The sequence below is a fragment of the Hakea prostrata genome, chromosome 7 (assembly GCF_041222555.1).
Source record: "Hakea prostrata isolate BN-2017 chromosome 7, UWA_Hpros_2, whole genome shotgun sequence".
NCBI lineage: Eukaryota > Viridiplantae > Streptophyta > Magnoliopsida > Proteales > Proteaceae > Hakea > Hakea prostrata.
The window spans coordinates 24,180,758-24,201,429 of NC_142606.1; the positions used below are offsets into that span (position 1 = coordinate 24,180,758).

General features: G+C 36.0%; 1 protein-coding gene across 1 annotated transcript; it reads right to left on the bottom strand.

Moving 5' to 3' along the window:
• Positions 1 to 4,569: 4,569 nt before the first annotated feature.
• Positions 4,570 to 18,385, bottom strand: GEX2 (gamete expressed 2). Its single transcript, XM_089163025.1, has 16 exons — positions 18,289 to 18,385; positions 17,731 to 18,069; positions 15,421 to 15,747; positions 14,578 to 14,784; positions 14,403 to 14,494; positions 14,179 to 14,320; positions 11,860 to 12,168; positions 11,074 to 11,198; positions 9,997 to 10,214; positions 9,624 to 9,851; positions 9,111 to 9,343; positions 7,292 to 7,530; positions 6,289 to 6,445; positions 5,860 to 6,023; positions 5,610 to 5,695; positions 4,570 to 4,969 (listed from the first exon to the last, which is right to left on the bottom strand). The coding sequence occupies exons 1-16, from the start codon at positions 18,368 to 18,370 to the stop codon at positions 4,855 to 4,857; spliced, it is 3,063 nt and encodes a 1,020-aa protein (XP_089019151.1). The 5' UTR covers positions 18,371 to 18,385; the 3' UTR covers positions 4,570 to 4,854.
• Positions 18,386 to 20,672: the final 2,287 nt, after the last annotated feature.

Below are 20,672 nucleotides of genomic sequence, written 5' to 3' on the forward strand. Positions count from 1 at the left end.
CCATTTCATCCTTCCATTTCATCAATATCCTAATTTGGCTTTAGCTTAATTATGTTTCTCTATTAAATCATTTCCATACAAACATTTTCATATATTATATTTCCATATAAACATTTCCATGGATTGTATTTCCATGTTTTATATCTTTCTTTTATTGTTCATAGTTACATAACAGCATGGGATGTATGTTGTTTATATATTTAAGGTTCTCTCATATAAAATTATTCAACCATTTTTCCCATTGAGGTTGTTTCTTAATATGGTATCAGCCTAACACACGATTCTACATCTTCATCAGCCACGTCTTCTTCTTCTATGGCTACCAACACTACGTCTTCAATGGATTACTCTCATATGGTTCACTCTTTTGCTACAATTGTGATCCATTCAGCTGTTGCACCATCTTTCACCACAGATTAGTACCATAAACTTCTAACTCTGTTGGAATCTGGTAACATTTCACCATTGGCAAATGCTATAGGTAAAGTATCTTTTCTATGAGTTATTGATTCGGGTGCCAGTCTTCATATGGGTTCCAACTTATCTTTATTTCATTCAAATATTCTTGTTCCCCACACCCAATCTATTCGCCTTCTAAATGATGGTTTTGTTTCCGTTACACATATTGGGAATTGCAGCTCCATATTCACTTTACTTCTCACAAACGTATTACATGTTTCTTCATTTGGTTTTAATTTATTATTTAGTACTCAACTTACCCAACAACTTCATTCTTCCATAACTTTCTATCCTGATCAATGTGTGATACAAGACCTACGTACGGAGGAGATGATTGGGCTAGGCAAGGCGTACAATGGACTTTATTATTTGGAATTGGATTATCACGTTGCTGCTGCTGTTTTACCTGCCAAAGACCTTTGGCATTCTCGTTTAAGTCATCCATCTTTAAAGGTTTCTAGTTATATTGCACATTTGGATCCGAATATTTATTTTCCTAAATATTGTGTTTGCTCCATTTGTCCTTTAGCTAAGCAAACTCGACTTCATTTTCCATCTAATACAATTTCTACTACCTCTTGCTTTGAATTGATACATTGTGACATACGGGGGGACCTTACTTCATTCCCTCAATTTGTGATGCAAAATATTTTTTAACTATTGTGGAAGATTTTTCACAATACACCTAAGTGTTTTTGTTAAATCATAAATTTGATGCTTGGTCCCAATTAAGGAAATTTTTTACTATGATCAAAACCCAATTTGGATACCAAATTAAACAACTCCGAACTGATAATGGTCGTGAGTTTTTTAATCACTATTCAATGCCTTTTTTACAACCAATGGTCTTATTCATCAACATAGTTGCGTTGATACACCCCCAACAAAATGGGGTTGTTGAACGCAAATACCGCAATCTTCTTAATGTGGCCCGTGTTCTATCTTTTCAAGTAAGTCTATCTCATAAGTTTTGGGGTCTTTGTGTTTTGACAGTCACTTACCTAATTAACCATTTATCCACCCCATTCTTACAGCTAAGTCACCACTTTAAGTTTTATTTAGCAATATCCCTTCATATTCTCATCTTCGAGCTTTTGAATGCCTTTGTTATGGTCATAATCATTTATCCATTCGTCATAAATTTGATCATCGAGCATCTCCAGATGTTTTTATTGGGTATCCATATGCACAAAAAAGGTATACGATTTATGATTTATAAACATATAAGGTTTACATTAGTCGTGATGTCACATTTGTTGAAGATTCTTTTCCTTTTTTAAAATTGTCATCCCCATTATTGTCTGTTTTACCCATTGCAGCTTTAGATATTGATAGTTTACCCATCTTGTTAGATCCACCCTTATCAACCACACCTCTCCCCAACCGGTTGAAGAACCTCCTTCACCCACCCTCCCATCTACTACCATCTCTCAGCCATCTCAGGTTCATCGACCGCCACCCCATCTTAAAGAATATCATTGTTATGCCATGGATGCCCAAGCTCCTCCTTCATACATAGGTACTCTCACTCCTGAAAATTGTTTTGTATCCTATCATAGATTATCCTTACTCCATTTCAGATATCTCAAGGCCTTCAATGCTATAACTGAACCTACAAGTTTTGCTAAGGCTATTATTTCACCTGATTGTAAGGAAGCAATGGACAATGAAATTGCAGCTCTTGACTTTAACAAGACTTAGTTTTTTGTACCTTTACCCCCAAACAAGAAACCAATAGGTTGTAAATGGGTTTACAAAATTAAACGGCATTCAGATGGATCAATTGAGCATTAAAAAACGCGTTTGGTGGCAAATGGTTATACTCAAATTGAAGGGGTCGATTTCCATGAAACATTTGCCCCAGTTGCTAAGTTGGTTACTGTCAGAACACTTCTTGTTATTGATGCTATATAAGGACGGTCCTTACATCATTTGGAGATGAACAACGCCTTTCTCCATGGCAATCTTGATGAAGAGGTATATATGACACTTTCACCTGGTTATCATCGAAAGGGGGAGAAATTGGTTTGTCATTTGCACAAATCATTATATGGGCTTAAGCAAACATCCCGTAATTGGTTTTCCAAGCTTTCTGGTGCCCTTATTAATCTTGGATATACACAATCTAAGGCAGATTACTCTCTATTTTCTCTACTTATAGAGTCTTCATCTACCTTTGTACTTGTTTATGTTGATGACATTTTAATCGCTAGGTCTGACACAATTGTGATTTCCAACTTAAAATCATTTCTTCAACAACGTTTTCAAATTAAAGATCTTGGATTACTTAAGTATCTCATTGGTCTTGAGGTGGCACATTCCAAGAAATGTATTTTCATCAACCAACGAAAATACACATTGGACATCTTAACTGATGTTGGTTTCACGGGTACTAATCCGACTCAATTTCCAATAAAACAACACCTCAAGTTAACTACTTCTGATGATGAGCCCTTACCTGATCCAGCACCATACCGTCGATTATTGGGAAGACTTATTTATCTCACAATTACTCGTCCAAATATTGTTCACACTGTGAATGTTCTTAGTCAATTCATGCATGAGCCTCGTAAACCTCATATGGATGCTGTTAATCGTTTACTTCGTTACCTCCATAGCACTCTAGGACAAGAGATTCTTTTATCTGCTGATAGTGAGTTATCTCCTTGTGCTTATTGTGACTCAGATTGGGCAAGTTGCCCTATGACTCGAAGATCTACCACTGGATATTGTGTATTTCTTGGTTCCAACCATTTATCTTGGAAATCTAAAAAACAAGTTACTGTGTCCCGCTCATCTGTTGAGGTTGAATATCGTGCTATGGTTGTCACTACTTGTGAATTAATGTGGTTAGCTACATTGTTTAAAGATCTTGGCGTCATGGTCCCTCGACCAATATCTTTATTTTGTGACAATCAAGCTACTTTACATATTACTGCGAACCCAGTCTTTCACGAGCGCACCAAGCACATGGAGATTGATTGTCATGTGGTTCGTGATCAAGTTTGATGTGGTCTTATTCAACCCACTTCCACCACTAGTGCTGCTCAAGTTGCAGACATTTTCACCAAGGCCCTTGAAAAAGATTTATTTCTCAGTCATAGAGGCAAGTTGAGAGTTCTTGACATTCACTCTCCATATTAGGTGTGATAAGGATGATTTTTCATCCTTTCCCTAATTGTCTCTCATTTGAATTCTTACGATACCATCTCATCCTTCCATTTCATCAATATTCTAATTTGGTTTCGGCTTGATTAGGTTTCTCTAGGTTTCTCTATTAAATCATTTCCATACATTGTATTTTCATACAAACATTTCCATGTATTGTATTTCCATGTTTTATATCTTTCTTTTATTGTTTATAATTACCTAACAACACGAGATGTATGCTGCCTATATATATGAGGTTCTCTCATATGAAATTATTCAACCATTTTTCCCATTGAGGTTGTTTTTTAACACACGATTCTACATCTTTATTCAATACTTTATGTTAATGTGGAAGATGACTTGACATACAGGCCAGGTGAAAAGAATCTCTATTACTATAAGACTCCCTGCAGCCTGCTCCGTATTTTTAATCAATGGAGGGAGACTGGTGACAAGCAAATTACCATGGTTTTATGGAATCGGTGATCGAATCGGTGAATAAAACGACTTGAATTCCAAATTCCTGTTAATTCTTGAGTATTTGATTCGGATTGAAATCGTTACTGAACGATTCAAAATCAAACTGAGTCAAATTGTAAACAGACTAACTAAAAATAAATGTAAATTTAACCTGACTACGTTTCTTTTTTTTTTAAAGGTTTTATCTTATGAATGGCTTAATTTACTAGTAGTACATTAGTGGGTTTAAAAGGTTTTCTGTTGGTTTAACCAGTAAGCGTGCATCATTTTGACACCAAACTCAAATCTTTTATTTACTAAACAGTTCTTATGTAAAGACTTGATTCAATTTCTAATGTTTTCAATTTGGTTTGACAGGCGGCTGCATCTTCGAAGAATCAAACTGGTTCTAAATGCCGTTTCCCATGCCATAAAATTGTTACATGACACATATCACGCCAACTGTGGAGGTCCACTAAGAAACCTGATAAGAGCCTTGCCAGAAGTTCTTCCAGAAAAAACTTAAAATGGTCAGTTCAATTGGTTTGTACCAGATACATTACAAAGCATAAGTGATTTGTTGGTTCATAGAAGATGCATTACAGAGCATAACTGAATGGTTATGGTTCATGGGCATATGTTAATGTTACTAGGAACTGTATTTGGTTTGATGTTCTTGAATTTGTCTTGAGTGGTAGATACCCTGGAGAAAAATCTTTGGAATATTGACCTTGAAGTTCTGAATTAAAAGCCTGAATAGTTGATGAGTGGTGAGACAGGTTCATCTCACCCCTTCTCAATGGAAAGAGGAGTGAAACTGAGGCGACGGTTTAGCTCAGAAGATTGAGGGGAACAATCTTCATCTTTGCTAGATCTTCCATCTCCCGATAGCCGGCGAGACCTGGAGATGCATAAGAGAATAATTAGCTAGAGAAGAGAAATGATTTGACACCAGATGGAACAGGAGATACCTCCTAAAAAATTGCTAAACCATGTCGCCGATTTTAGTAGTTGCAACTTGTTAAATTGAATTAACTGGACACAATCTCAAACAGCAGCAGACCGACAAAAGGCTTTCTATTGTAGCAATTAATAATCTAGTTATAAGAAACATGCCTTTGGCAAACATGAAACCCCCTGACATGTAAGGTGCCTTTTAAGTGATTTGCAATGTTAATCCAGTGTAATAGCTACTTAATGCAAACAGCTGAACATTTCAGAGATGTTCATAGAACTCAGGAAGAGAAGTTCAATCCACATGTAAGGTGTCATGGGTCATTTTCAGGGCCATGCTAAATGAGACATGTTGCATGCTGTTTACCTGACTAGTTCTAATTTATGAAAAATCTAATGTTAGCCAATATTTTAAAAAAAAATTTAGTAGCAGACAGCCTAGAATTATACAGTCTTATACTTGAAAAGGAAGTGAATTTCAAAAATCTTCTGGGCAACCTTTGCATGAACTCTTTCTCTTTGTTTTTCCCCAATTTAAAAGGTACCTTTCCAAAGTTAACTCTTTAGAAGAATATGAAAGTCCTTACTGCTGACAGAAGTTGGAAGGCTGGCTTCTGGCACTTGAACCAGCAGCTGTGTAGTAAGTCGCATCCTCTGATGAAGCTCCACTTGACTGCATATATATTCTGCAAATTAGTCTATTTATCACATAATTGCAAGGATTACATATCTTGCACGAAACTCCACAGGGAAGCAAGTGAAGTATCTGTGAATATTTGAGAAACAACGACGAGGAAACAGTGAGGATATAGTCAAAAGTACAAAAAGTATCCTCACAAGATGTTTTTGGAAATTTTCATGTCTCAAGAGCTTGATGTTGCTGGCATGACGGTATTTCCTTTCATTTCCAAGAGCTATGGCACATTTACATGTGAAAAAGAGTAGCAGCACTCCAAGGGCAAACATCATAATGAATTCAAGCACAATTGCTGACTCAAGGGCTGTCAATACAAAATGTAATAGTAAATCAAACCATTTAACATATGTTATACAAAACTTGTCTGATCTAGCACTGATACACTAGATTCTGTCTCAATAAGCACATAACAAGGATATTTTGGGTGGCTCCAAAGTTTATTTAGAACACATTAATTCCTGAATCTTAGAAAAGGATATTTTCGGTTTAAAAAGAAAACAGGGGAAAATTTAGAAAACAGATTAAAAAATAATTTCACTGGATAAGCTGTTACAGTTACTATTACTTACAATGAGCCGTCAGTGAACCCATTGGCTGTCTCCCAATTAGATTTACAGTAGCCTCAGCAAAAAGAGGAGCGGACATCCTTTCAGAGCAATCTGGATAACAACCATAATTTCCCATATCGTTTACACCTACAGTTAGAACAGCTCCATATTCTCCGCCCTGTACAAGAAAGAGTCAGTTTATGAATTGATTCACACCTTGTGCCAAGGACAGAATTGCATTCTCTTTTAATTAAAAAGATTGCTTTATGCTTTCTTAACTAGGTCCCAGCTTAAAAATATAAGTTTTTTGGTTTCTCAGTCAACATACTAAGTGTTAGTTGGTTACCTACTTCTGCATGTGGCTAATCAAGTTCAGCTGAATTATTTTGTGAGGCAGATCCCTAGACCCCCTACTGACATGTCAATTTTCAATTAAAAAAGAATTCGCATGTGGTTAACAAAGCATTAAAAATCCAGAAGACACCGGAAGTGACAGGGTTATCAATGTGAAAAAATGACGAAGGGTTTAAAACCTGACGTGTAACCTATCCATACCATCTTCCAGATATCCAGTGGTCAGATTTTCCATTTGAACCCTTCCACATGGTAGATTCAGGTTTCAGATAAAAAAGACACCCTTAGTTGGTATGCCAACCATGGAAATCCTTAAGAATATATGATAAAATTAGAAGAACACTTCAAGTTCAGCAGCCAGTATGGCTGTTAACAGTGAATAGTGGTAATGAACTTCCTCCGTGCTGATGTTGTTTTCATTTTAAACCTCTGTTGCCTACCCTTTAAAAAACCTAGAGCTTGGCATTTCCTTAAAGACCAAGCACAATGCTAGGAATTGAATCTACCTTAGCTAACCTAAGATATTAGAGATACAAACAATCCAGATACAGTGGAAGTAATTCAAAGAAAGAGGATGTCTGGTTCTAACTAAATGTCACTGACTAAAAATTAGAAACAGAAATAAAATAAATACAGGCAATGCATTACTAATGTGAGACAGTTCACTAACTTGATATGACAGTTGCTGCATGACATTGTTGCAGTCCTTAATTGTTCCCCTGAATCTAACTCCTTTAGCCTTAACCAAAAAATGTCTTGAAATACTGACAAAAGTCTGAAGGGGCTGCCACAGGTTACTGCTCTTCAGCTTCAGTTCAGTTGTATTAATAAGATGAATTGGTAAGTTAGTAACCAAAATTCCATAATTAACCTCCATTGAAAGTGTGACCAAAAAGTAGGAGTCATTCCCTGAAAAAAAATATCCATCAAAAGACATCAAAACATTGTATATTAACAAAATGGAGGATGCAACCCTTAGCTTTACCCAAATATTTGAAATAATTGGTTGATAAAAAATCATAACGTGTTTTCACTATGCTGTTGCCATCATCAATTACTTAACTTCAGTATAGTTTATCTCAAAAGTTAATCTTCATTCAGTTCATAGGTTTCAAACCAAAATTTTTGTTTCAATGAAAAGACAAAACCTCAGAGATAGAAAACAATATGACTGAGAAAAATCTCAATGCAAAATTTATATATATATATATATAATAGGCTTGCTGATACTGCTCACTCATGCACAGAGATGCACACAAAAACATGAACAGGGTGTCAAACGGTTCCAGAACCAGGTATTCAGTTCAGATACAATTCGGTTCCAAGCAATGGAAGTGGGACCCAAATCTGGACCAAGTCCCTATTGGTTCTATACTTGAATAGTAACTGATCCCAGTAGTTTGGTTCAGATCTATTCTCGATTTGGTTACTGTATTTGGTTCTTATCTGGTAACTACATCCATTACTATACCAATATCAATTCAGTAATAGTACTCATTTGGTTATTACATCAGATTAAAATTTAGTAATTTTTAAGGGACTAAGGGATAAGGGCTAACTGCCCAAGTCAGTAAGCTACCATAAGGTTAACTGTCAACATAGAACCTTAAAGTTTTAAAAATCTAAATCTAAACCTAATAAAATAGTAAACTATTAGTGTTTAATTTGACTTTTAACATTTGCAATTGATTTGGATTCAGTTAGAACCGATGGCTCCATGGCTAGATTCGGATCTGCTCTCAATCAACCAAAAAAGACATTTTCAGATCCAAGACTTAAAAGCATATTAAATTCATTTGGTATCAGTTCAGGTTATGTAGTCCAGATTCAGCATATGGTTGCCGGTTCCTCATTGACACACATACAAAGACACAACTGACTGACACAGAAGAGGAAATCTCACAATCTCAACTAGGGTCTATGGGTAACCATTGGGTCCAGAATCCACATCTCAATAACTAGGGTTTAGAAAATAGAAACCATAAGGGACTCTTATTTCAACATCAGGGTTTTGAAGATAGGGTTATAGCTTCAGAAACTTCATGAAACTTTACAGCAAAGTTTCTTATTTTTCTCTTCCTCTAGTGTCAAAGAAAGGATTTGGAGGGTGAATCCTTTGATGATGCACTACGAGTGAAACTTTCTCTAGCTGTATATGCCGGGTAATGAGAGAAAATAGGATAATAGCTTCATAAATTATGAAAATTAAGAATAGAATGGCTAAGTTTATTTGGGGTACAATGTCTAGTATTTCACTGCATGGTTTCATAGGTTAATTGAGTGCTCCACCACTATTTTCCACCAACCAATCACTATAAAACATCAAAATTTGAGCAGTTAGGTCTGATGTGACTTCAGAAGCAAAATAAGAAAATGTAAAACTTTTTCTGGTCACTGATTTCCTTTTCAGCATCTCAAGATCATATACACTCGAGTAGTATAAGCAAAAACCAGAATATGAATTCCATTAATTTAGTTCAACAGAGTACCAGGAAAATTAAAAAGATCTGGATCTCCAATTGAGAATTCAAACTGATCTCTTTGACTGTTGAAGATCTGTGAACCACCTTCATCTTGCTTCCACAACTTTATGAATTCAGGGACATGAATAAATGGAGGATCATTGATTGGTTGCACAAAAACTGGAACATGGGCATCATTTCTTCCATTTTTGTTCATGGTTGAAACATGAATGAAATCATCTCCACTGAAGTTATCATTCCTGAAAGGAGGAAAATAAAATTAATTCATCCAGTATCACCTAACAGGGGGTATAAAAATTAAGTTTTAATTGCCATTTACATTAAAAAATTCCTTCTTTTTTGGGGTAGTGACAAAAATAATTGCCAGTATGTGACATAGTAGACACTATATATCAGTTTGATAAGAAACTATTAACTTTTCCTTAAAGCATATTATGTTGAGTAAATAATTCAGGACCCAAAAGCAAAAATTTAAAATGTTAGAACTTTGTCTTGAACATGTAATGCTATGTGCAATACCCAAGATACTGGACTGACTGAAGAGCAAAATTAATTACTTCCACATGGCCCTCTAAGATCAAGCTCTTCCAATCTCCTCCCCCTTCATGGATAGCAAGTGAATTCCATCTTGATTGCCAGAACTGCATTGGCATAGGAGAAAGAAAAATAGAACCAGATTGTGTACTGAGAGTAACAGATATGTTCTCCTCTAAGTCGGAGTACTTCATTTCAAAACCAGGAAAACCACTGCAAGATATGAAAATTGATTCAGTACAAATTTCAAAACAATTCAAAGATAGAGGGGAGGGGGAATCTATTTTGTCTAGATCAGATTCTGCTTATATAAGTGGAAGTTTATGCTTTATCCGCTTCATCTTGAAACAAGTCTTACCCAAATCTGGGACTCATCAAATCTTCAGTTGCTTGCAGTTGAACAGGTAAAGAAACAAACTGGGGTGGAGTACTAAGAATGGAAATGATTACTGAGGCAGAAGCCATATTTTCATTTATATCAGAAATTGTGTAATTGAAGGAATCATTCCCAAAGAAACCTTTAAAAGGTGTGTATCTGAACAGCTGATCATACTGAAGAAGTGATCCATGACATGGCTGCCAATGCAACAAAAACAATCGTAAGCTATATACCCAGAAAACTATATATGATTTTCATCTTTGACATATTATGTATCTATGGTTGGTTATTGTGACTGCAAGGGAACTACAAAAATTGAAGGTCAGAAACGTCATAGGAGCACACTACCAAAAGAACAAGGAAACTTCAATGAACTATCATGAAATTTATGGGTTTTCAATTTTTTATAGTTTTCAAAAATATCTCTTCAATTTTTTTTTTATGAAATGAGATGTCTCTAAAAGGAAAATTAACAGGAATGAAAAGGCTTTACAGCTTTCCCCTGGCACAATTGATAGATTTAGACATAAATGGTCTTTGATCTCTATGGCCATCTTTACCATTAATATAAGTGCACCTAGGGTCCCACCATTGCAGGGTTTGGGGGGTTTTATAACATACACAGCATCACCCCCACTTTTGAGAGAGTCTATTTGCTGACTTGAAGCCACAACCTGTAGGTCACAATGGAGCAATCCTACCATTCTGCTGAGACCTCCCTCTCGTTTACAATTAATGGGTAGCTAACAACTAATCTAGGGTGAAGCAAAATAATGGCATGAGGATGAATTCCCTTGACTGGAAGAACTATTACGAAGAATTATATTTTAGTATTCCGACTGAGTAGTGAGTATCGGCCAGAAATGGCTGAAAAAATAAGAAGAAAGAAAAAAAAAATGAGGCATGCCTTGATTCATTGAAGATAATTATTTAATTCATTGAATAAAATCAATGTTGTTAGCTCCTATTTAGAAGGCCACGACACCAACACTAATGATACTATTTACATCACTTGCTTGTGACGTATATTCAATTGTCCATAGCTTTAAACTGTACCTTTGAAAATTCAACAATGCTTGCATTACCACCAGCGAAGTAATCATTTCCCAGTGCATCAAAAGCAACTGACTCATCCTCCCAAACAATTAGAGAATCGTTATAGGCTTTAGGAAAATATTCCCCTGCAAGAAATCAATATTTCAATATTCACAGTTGATAAGCCTGAAAACAAAGAAAACACACATTATGCATAATCCCATCCAAAGTAGAATTCTCATTCTTAAAATAACGAACAGAATCTCTTTCTACAAGCTCTGGTAGATGGCATAGGAAAAGCCACAAAGGTTAGAAACCTCCTTGCATCGTCCCTTGAGACCAGAGACAAAATAAGGTCAGAAATTTGAGCATGGCTACTTGAGACAAGTAGAAGATGATCAACATTTCCCTGGTCACATTTTTTCATGTACAAAAATTTGGAAGATACAAGGCCATGAATATATACTCTACTTTAAGAATCCATCCGATTCATGCTCCAAACTAGCAACAACATAAAAAGTAGATATCCAAAACATGTTCAAGTCTTAGATTTGTTTAATGGAATGGAAGAACCACCAAGCCTTTCCTTCCACATGTAGCCCAAATATATTAATACCCATTAAGAACATGTGTTCCAATTTAGATAAACTAACTCTCTTTCTCATAGGCAAGAAAATGGTTAGAAAAGAAGCACATTTAAACCACCACATTAAAGTACAAGTCTCATGTCTCTTCCATTATATGCAGGCAAAAAGAAGAAGAAAAGAAAACAGCATTACCTAAAAGAGGCCATTCCGTCGAACTTACCGCTGTAAATTTTAACTTCCAAAGGACAAGGAGACAAGTGTTGTCCCTCGAAAGAAATGCACATCTCATAGGTGCCAACATCCTTGCCCAGAAAGTAACCCACATAGGACCCATCTCCGTTGCCCACAAATTTTGAAATTAATAAACCAGAATTATTGATGGAACCAGTCTCAAGGCTCAGCTTTGGTTGCTGCACTAAGACAGGGTTGGAAAACAAATCCATCAGTTGGACCACAATTTCATTTCTAACCAGCTTTGATACTTTAGGTACAAATTTTACAACTCCTGAGAGTGATACATTTACTTCACCTGCAGAAAATTAACAAAAGCACTCATCATTGATTACAGAATTTATGCTCAATCAAGTATATAAGAGGAGTATGCCCATGAAAACACAAACTCAAGGTTGTTTAGTTAAATTACAAAATTAGTGCCAAAAAAAGGGAGAAAATAAAAGAGTAGGGTGTTAGAAAAAAAGAAAAAAAAAAGTTCTCAAGTAATATAGTACAACAACAATAAGCCTTATCTCAAGTAAACGGGGTCAACTACATGGATTCTTGCCCCACAATTAGTTCTATTTTAGGCCATGCTAGATACAAGGCCTAAGCTATGCATATCCTTTCTCAACACTTCTCCTAAGGTTATCTTAGCTCTGCCACTAGCTCTTCTAGTTCCATCAATTTGGATTATATCACTTCTCCATACAAGAGCATTTATAGGCCTCTGTTGAACATGGCTATACCACCTCAAACGACTTTCTCATAGATTAGCATTATGGAAACAACTTCTAGACCAACTCTAATATGATCATTCCTTATCCTATCCTTCCTAGTTTTGCCACTCATCCATCTTAGCATCCTCATTTACACTGAGTTTATCTATATAATTCTTTTTAACAGCCCAACACTCACCGCTATACATTATAGTTGGTCGAACAATAGTACTATAAAATTTTTCTTTAAGCTTTAATGGAATACGTCACACAAGACCCTGGACGCACCTCCCCACTTCATCCACCCTACTTTGATTCTTTGAAAAACATTATTCTCTATATCACATCTTTTATTTATGATTGAACTAGGTACCTAAAACAATCACTCTGAGGAATATCCTTATCGTCAAGTTTCACCACCTCATTGTCTACCAGATCATGACTAAAGTTATAAATTAGATATGTTGTCTTCATTCAACTTAGTTTAAAGCCTCTTGATTCCAAAGCTATTCTCCATGATTCTAACTTGGTATTAATCCCTACTTGAGTCTCATCTATCAACACAATATCATCAGCAAAAAGCATACACCAAGGAACGTCGTCTTAAATGTCTTTGGTTAATTCATCCATTTTAAGTGTAAATAGATATGGGATTAAAGTTGATCATTGATGTAACCCAACTGTAATTGGGAATTCATTACTTTGTACCCCCACTGTTCTTACACTTGTCACTGAACCATCATACATATCCTTAACTATGTCCACGTATTTACTTGTGATCCTTCATTTCTCTAGTACTTGCCAAATTAACGCTCTAGGAACTCTATCATAAGCTTTTTCTAAGTCAATAAATACCATATGAAGGTCTTTCCTACACTCTCTATACATTTCCATAAGTCTCCTAATTAGGTAAATAGCCTCTATCGTAGATCGTCTAGACATAAACCCAAATTGGTTCTCCGTAATTGAGGTTAAGTGTCTCGAACGGGTTTCAGTTACTCTCTCCTATTTTTTTCATAGTATGACTCATCAGTTTCATATCTCTATAGTTATTATAGCTTTAAATATCTCCTTTATTTTTGTAAATTGAAACCATGATACTTTTCCTCCATCCGTCTGGCATTTTTCCTGTGCTCATAATCTTATTTCCAAGTAATATAGTAAATACAAGAAATGAATAATAATTTCCTCGTGGTTTCAAAGAATTACCCTTTTAAGGAAGGGTATCACACAGAGGTGCCACTTTCAATTGATGCTAAAAAATTGCAGCTGAATTAAAAGATTCAGACACTCCTAATTGAGAGCTACGTCCAGGTTTCCAATGTTCATCATAATTCATAACTGATCATGAAAAATGTTCCAAAGGATCTCTTTTGCATCACAACAGCCATGTACTAGCCACCCAAAAAGTGCCAGTTACTGGCTAACGGTCTATTCAACGAAACCAAGTTGCCCCATGATTGCCATTTCTTAAAATTCTGAACCTTATCTTGATTTTGTGAAGAAAATATTTAGCAAATCAATTATGTTTTAGTTGCATAGAGTTATATTCCTGTGTTCTACCAAATATATAAATGATTACAAAAAGAAAGAGAAGAAGACTGCACCTGCTGTTACTTCCTTTGTATAAGGGTGGCCATTATTTAATGGAATATTTCCACAGAACACTCGAATCTCATAGAGTCCAGATTTTTTGGGTGTATAAATGACATCAAAAATACTTGTCTGAATTTTGAAGTCTGCGTCTGACTGAATTCAAAGCAAACTGCTATTAGAAATGTGTACAGAAACAGTTTTATGAAAAATAAAAAATAAAAAATGATTTTCTTACACTGTTCTTTGGGTCAATAGATGGTGCAGGAGCAGTTCCCATAAAGCTGGTATCTCCATAACTAAATAATCCAGTGGGCGCATGCATTGTGGCTGAGATACATGCCTCCTGATCAGAGCACTAAGTAAACATGTTGCAGAAAGGCTACAGATGAAAAATAAAGGAGATACTTTACCATTAGTGGGCTGCACAGGAAATATGCTTGGCAACACATTAGCTGAATCATCTTCCCTCAAAATTTGCACCCGAAGCCTATCAGCATCAATTGGAGAGGGATATTCATATTTATCATTCATATAAACTGAAAACTTGGATATCTGACCAGCAAAGGAACCAGTTAGGCCAGAACCATTGACAACACTCTTCGCTCCATCACAATAGCCTATTAGAAAATTATCAAAAGAAATCTGAACCTTGTTAGGAGAGAATGTTGTCCATTACATTATGTGGTTGATTGAAGCAATGCATGTCTTTTTTATTTTATAGATCTTGAACCACAAGCATTAACCTATGAAAATGAGATTACGTACTCTTTAAGGCAATGCCTAGAAGTATCCTGGAAGACTTATTAGGTTTCTAAACTTTAACAAAGATTGCATTTTATATTCAATCACCAAAAAATTGGGGGGGGGGGTAAGAGAGCATTATCTCATCACGAATGATGATGATAGGAGATGAAGCAAAGTATATAGGTTATCTACAGATTACACATTGGTGAATCCTCAGTCCATATATACACGCACACAAAGAGAGAGAGAGAGAGAGAGAGAGAGAGAGAGAGAGAGAGAGAGAGAGAGAGAGAGAGAAATATTTCTCAATCTGATACATTACGGCTTAATGAACATATTTCACCCCCCGAAACATTGTGCATAATGTCAGCAAAAGATTGCAATTACTCATCCAGGAACATGTATGATAAATTTTGACCTTGAAATTATATGATCATCTGAAAGGAAATCAGAAGGAACAGGATGAATGTAATTTGAAGAACTCCTCCATAGAAACAACATCTAGATACCTATAAAAACAGTATAGTCATATGGCATGTTGGAGATGCTCTGGTTCTGTTCGCTGTCATAAACTGTCAGCTTGAAGTCCCCCGGTTCACGTGCAGTGAAAGAAAACAACTGAATACCTGGTACCATCTCTTTAAAAGTCAAATCTGCTACAGGAATAGACAAATTTGTTCCCTTCTCAACAACTTGAGCATCAAATGCATATAAACCTGGAACAAGGTTTCCATATTGATCTTGTTGGTGTATAAATATCTCCAGCTTAGAAAATATTTGCAGAGCATTTGTTTCATGACTCCATTTTGCCAAGCAATTCGAGATATCCAGTAGCCCTATTAAACAGGCAGTGTCAACCTTCATGTCAACAAGAATAATAAAATATTTTGTATTACTAAGAATTGAATAAATGACAAAGCAACAAAATTAGAATCTAGTATTCATGAAAATTAGGTCAGCCAGTAATTGTAGTTTCTCATATAACAGACAAGATGATGCAGTTGCACTTTCATTAATCCTGTAAAGAGGCTCACAAGGTGTTGGTGGCAGTCCAATGAGTTGGGTAGTTACACTACAGGTTAAGCTTTTTATTTTACAATATGTTGATTTGGGTCATATAGATAAACTCAGCGTAGCAGAAATGAGGATGCTAAGATGGATGAGTGGCAAAACAGGATGGATAAGAAAGAAACGATCATATTAGAGTTGGTCCGGGAGTTGCTCCCAAGATAAGCGAGAAAGTCGGAGGGGCACGCCACGTCAACGGAGACCAAAAGCTCCGTCGGAGAAGATATAATCCAATGAAGGAACTAGAAGAGCTAGGGGTAGACCTAAGATAACCTTAGGAGAAGTGGTGAGAAAGCATATGTATAGCTTAGGCCTTGTATCTAGCATGGCCTTGAACAGAACCGATTGGAGAGCAAGAATCCATGTAGCCGACCCCATTTAGTTGGGAAAAGACTTATTGTTGTTGTTGTTGTTGTTGTTGTTGATTTGGGTCATAGTAAAGGCTCTATTTCATAAGTCCATAGAGTGGGGATTGAATTAGTACAGAAGATAAGCCAAAAAAACAAGCTGTTGAAGCCTGATCCAGTGCAGATGCAGACTTTATTGTTCTGGTTCATGGAGTCTGCCGACACATATGGTTGAAGTAATTGGCCCAGTAGTTGGGTTGTGATCAGAATGACCTATGCAGCTATACGGTGACAACAAAGCTGATGCAGACACAGAATTTGGTGATCTGGCTCATGAAGTCTGTAAGCTCATATGGTTGAGATGATTGATCTAGGAGTTGGGTTTTGACACTGAAGGACCTGTTCAGCTCTACAGTGAAAACAAAGCTACTATAAGCATTGCTCACAACTCGGTACAACAGTATCATCTATATCGAACAATACAGTGCACAACAGTAAGATAAAATTTGTTTATAGAAAAATAGTATTATATCTCAACATATCATATCAACACCGTGCACTACCTATTACCTACAGATCGCTCAATATGATATGGTGCAATATATTTCCAGATCACAAGACACCAACCACAATAACAAGAAATAAGATAAAGGAAGACAACAGATTGGGAAGAAAGGAGGAAGATAGATCATTTGGCTCTGACACCAAGTTCACACATAATGAATTGGAGGAGATGGGAAATCTGAGATAGATAATAAGAATTGGAGGGGAAGAAATGGAAGATTTCTATCACAAACTCAATCAGAGCAAAATCATCAATAGTGTTTAAGGCATTCTCCTTTCAAAAATGAGGAGACTACTACCATACGCTGGAACTGAAATTTACTTGTAAACCAACTCTGAAAGTAAATTGGAGTTCAAACAAATGTGACTAACCTAATAACTGCCCAAGAATAAAAGACATAAAAACTACAAGACTACCGCCAACTCTTGTTGGACGGAAAACCTGGTTGAACCAGTTTCATCTGGCTCAGGTTTCCGTAGATTGTCAATATTTTCACCCAACCAAGTAGTACTGCATCAACACAAAAAAAAATCATCCATAGAATAGAGAGCCTCTGCAAAATACCATGCAAAATGGAAATGCAATGGAAAAAAAGAGAGGCTTTCTTGTACCAACAAAAAATCAAAGTGAAAGGCTTTGATTAGGCCCCTAAAAGTTTGCTAAATTGATAATTTAGATGTGAAAACAGAATTGAGCAACAGTAGACTACTAACTTCTATAATTCAGAAGTGAAAGAACATGAGCAAATTTATGAGCCACGGTTATTGAAACTTGTGCCCAAAAAGAATTATACCCCAAGCTGGAAATGGGAAAAAAGAAGAGGGGGGGAAAAAACTGACCTGGATTTACCTTGAAGGGTAGAGGAGAACCACTCAAGGTTTGGTTCCCAAGCTCTACATGTAATAAAAGATTTCCAGCTATGGAAGCAATAAACTCAGCACCAATATAGCCAAATCCATTCCATCCTGTGTAGGAGACGTTAAAGACACTAGCGAGAGATCCATTTTCATAAAATGCAGATAATATAAACTTATAGGAGCCCAGTTCATCACTGGTTGATGATATATTATTCCCAAAAGCATCTTTAGGAAGCACTAAAACAGTAGTCCTCGTCCCTGCGACAAACTCATTTACAAGATTGCCAAATGAAGCAACAGAAACAGATGGGTACATCCGACCTTCAAAAAGACAGAGGGTGAATTGGATTAGAATATTCAAGCATATTTCAATCAGAAACCTCCACCAACCCATAGAGAGATGTGCAAGCTAGAATTCAGGCTATCCGTTACAGTAACAATCCAACCAACCCAATTTCCCAGTTATGAGTTCTTGTTAACATTTAATATGGATAATACAAACATAATTTTAAAAAAAAAATTTAATTCAGTTTTCATTACCTGCTAAAACTTGGAAATGAAGTGATGAATCTGAAATCCCAAAATGATCGTCAGAAATAAGGACATTAAACACCCCAACCATAATAGGTATGAAGGTAATACTCCAATCAGTAGAATTCAGATTAAAGATAAATGAAAAACCGGATATATAAGTACTATTGCCCTTTCTCCCGTTCACTGCAATTGATAGATTGATCGGATTTTGGTCAGAGAAAATATTGGCACCACCACCAGAATGGGGCAACACCTTGATCTTTATAATTGCTACATCACCAGCATTATATGTATCATTTTCATCCAACCAACTGAAAGCAAAGCCAGGTAGAAGTTTTTTATCTGCAACAAAGACAAATAAAGCATTTGCTGTCATAAAATTAACCAGATTCGAGAAGAAGCTAGAGGCCAAAAACATCATTTTCAACAACACTGTTCCGGAATTTGCTTCATTTGAAAACTGCGATGCAATTTCATAGATTAAAATAAGAAATCATATATAATTGAATGAAATGCAGTGGAGGTACCTGACTCTGAAACCGCACCAAGCCCCACAGACAGGCTTGTAAAGATGGAGGCACTGAAGATACCAACGAAAATATAGTTGTAAAACTGCATTTATCTGTCAGTGGAAAAGGTTCACCAAAGAAGAACTGTCGGATAAGGAGAAATGGAGAAAACACTTTGCGATGCCAATTTGATTTTTAGGGAAGACACATCTTTCTGCCTCTAGGGTTCTGATGGGGAATCACTTTTGCAGAGAGAGAGAAATGGGTACCAGACTGCAACTCAGGAGTCGAATGTGGAGACACTTTTGAGTTTTGACACTAAACAACGCGGGAAACGACATCGACCGTCCGATCAATGAGCGGTTATCGACAGTTATTGTGGCCCTAGCTGAACCTATTGAAAGCAATTTATCAGTTTCAGTTCCGATTTAGATTTTTCAAAAAATATAAAATAGTGGATCGAGCCAAACAAGAAACCAGAAACGGCCTCCAAGACCAAACCTGGATTGATTCTTCCCCTCTCTCAGCCCCTTTGGCCCCATTCCGTCACTCATAAAAAGGGGATGTTGGGTTAAAAGGGGGGGGAGTTTAGAGATCTGAGATTTCAAATCTATGGAGTTATAATTTATAAAATTAGATGTTTAGTTGTGGAATGAAATTTGTGGATTCATCCTCAAAAACTATTTGATCGACTTGATTTTTGTGAATATGCAAATGTATAGATTTTTTGAAATCTCTGGATTTTACCCCTTACCCATAAATCTACGGATTCACATTTTTAGTGTAAAAAGGTGAATCTCTAGATTTCTTGAATCTCTAGATTTCATGAATCTAGAGATTTTTACAACCAAACGGGTATAATTCTCAGATTCATGAATCTAGAGATTTGAAATCTCTGGATTCATGTAACCACAGGCCGAGAGCTTGATGTAAAACGTCTAGTCCACACATACAGGTTCTGTAGTTCTAATTATACCTAACGTAAGAATTCATCATATATTATCTTCGTAGGATTGCTCAATTAGTAAAAACCAACACCTTTTAGTGAAAAAATCGTGGATTCGGCTCTCGCTAATGGTATATGTAATATCCCATCTCCTATATATAGAAAACGTCTTGTACCAAAAAAATAATAATAAACAATAATTCTTAATGTACATGAATATGCATAAATGCATTTGAGGCATCAAAATAAAATGCACCAAAGATAAGGGTGTCAATCGGTACAGTTTCAATAATTCGGTATAGTATCAACTTTGAATACCGAAAACTAGAACTGTACCGTACCGAATTTATACGATACGGTTTTGATATTTGCAAAAACGGTTCAATTACGTTTCAGTATTAAATTTGTGCGAAAAAACGGTTTAAACACGGTATCTAGTGTAGTACAATTTGAGTACGAATGAACTTATGCCACTTTTGTTATTAGCTCATTAAGATTTTAATGAAATTGCAATCAAACAATTGATACAATCTAATATTAACATAAACAAAACAAGTAAATTAAAGAAGAAGAGAGTGAAGGATGAAATGAAAAACTGAAATAGAGAATTAGGGATAAGGTAAAGGTTAAGTGTTTTAATTGTAAAATTATATTTATATTCCTTAATTTGGTACATACCGACGGTATTAATACCTAAAACCAGAACCATACCAAATAAATTTTGTTTCGCAACGTACCATACCGTACCGAATTTTGAACGGTGCAATTTTAGACTACACAGTTCAGTACGGTTAAACGGTTTCAGTACACGATTAACACCCTTAACCAAAGATGGACTTTTAATGATGGACAACATTTTGTGATTGCACCGATTCCCTGTTGGATAATATTTCTCTAAAAACTAAAGAAATTAATGATAGTCATTTTAAGTGATT

What these genes read in the sequence shown, in the direction of transcription:
- GEX2 (XM_089163025.1), bottom strand. Translation starts at nt 18,370, where the DNA reads ATGGTTGGGGTGTTTAATGTCCTTATTTCTGACGATCATTTTGGGATT. An exon ending in AGATCTTTTTAATTTTCCTG is followed by an intron (nt 7,531 to 9,110) that starts GTACTCTGTTGA and finishes ATTTTTTTTCAG; the next exon opens with GGAATGACTCCTACTTTTTG. An exon ending in TGCAGCAACTGTCATATCAA is followed by an intron (nt 6,446 to 7,291) that starts GTTAGTGAACTG and finishes TTTCTTGTACAG; the next exon opens with GGCGGAGAATATGGAGCTGT.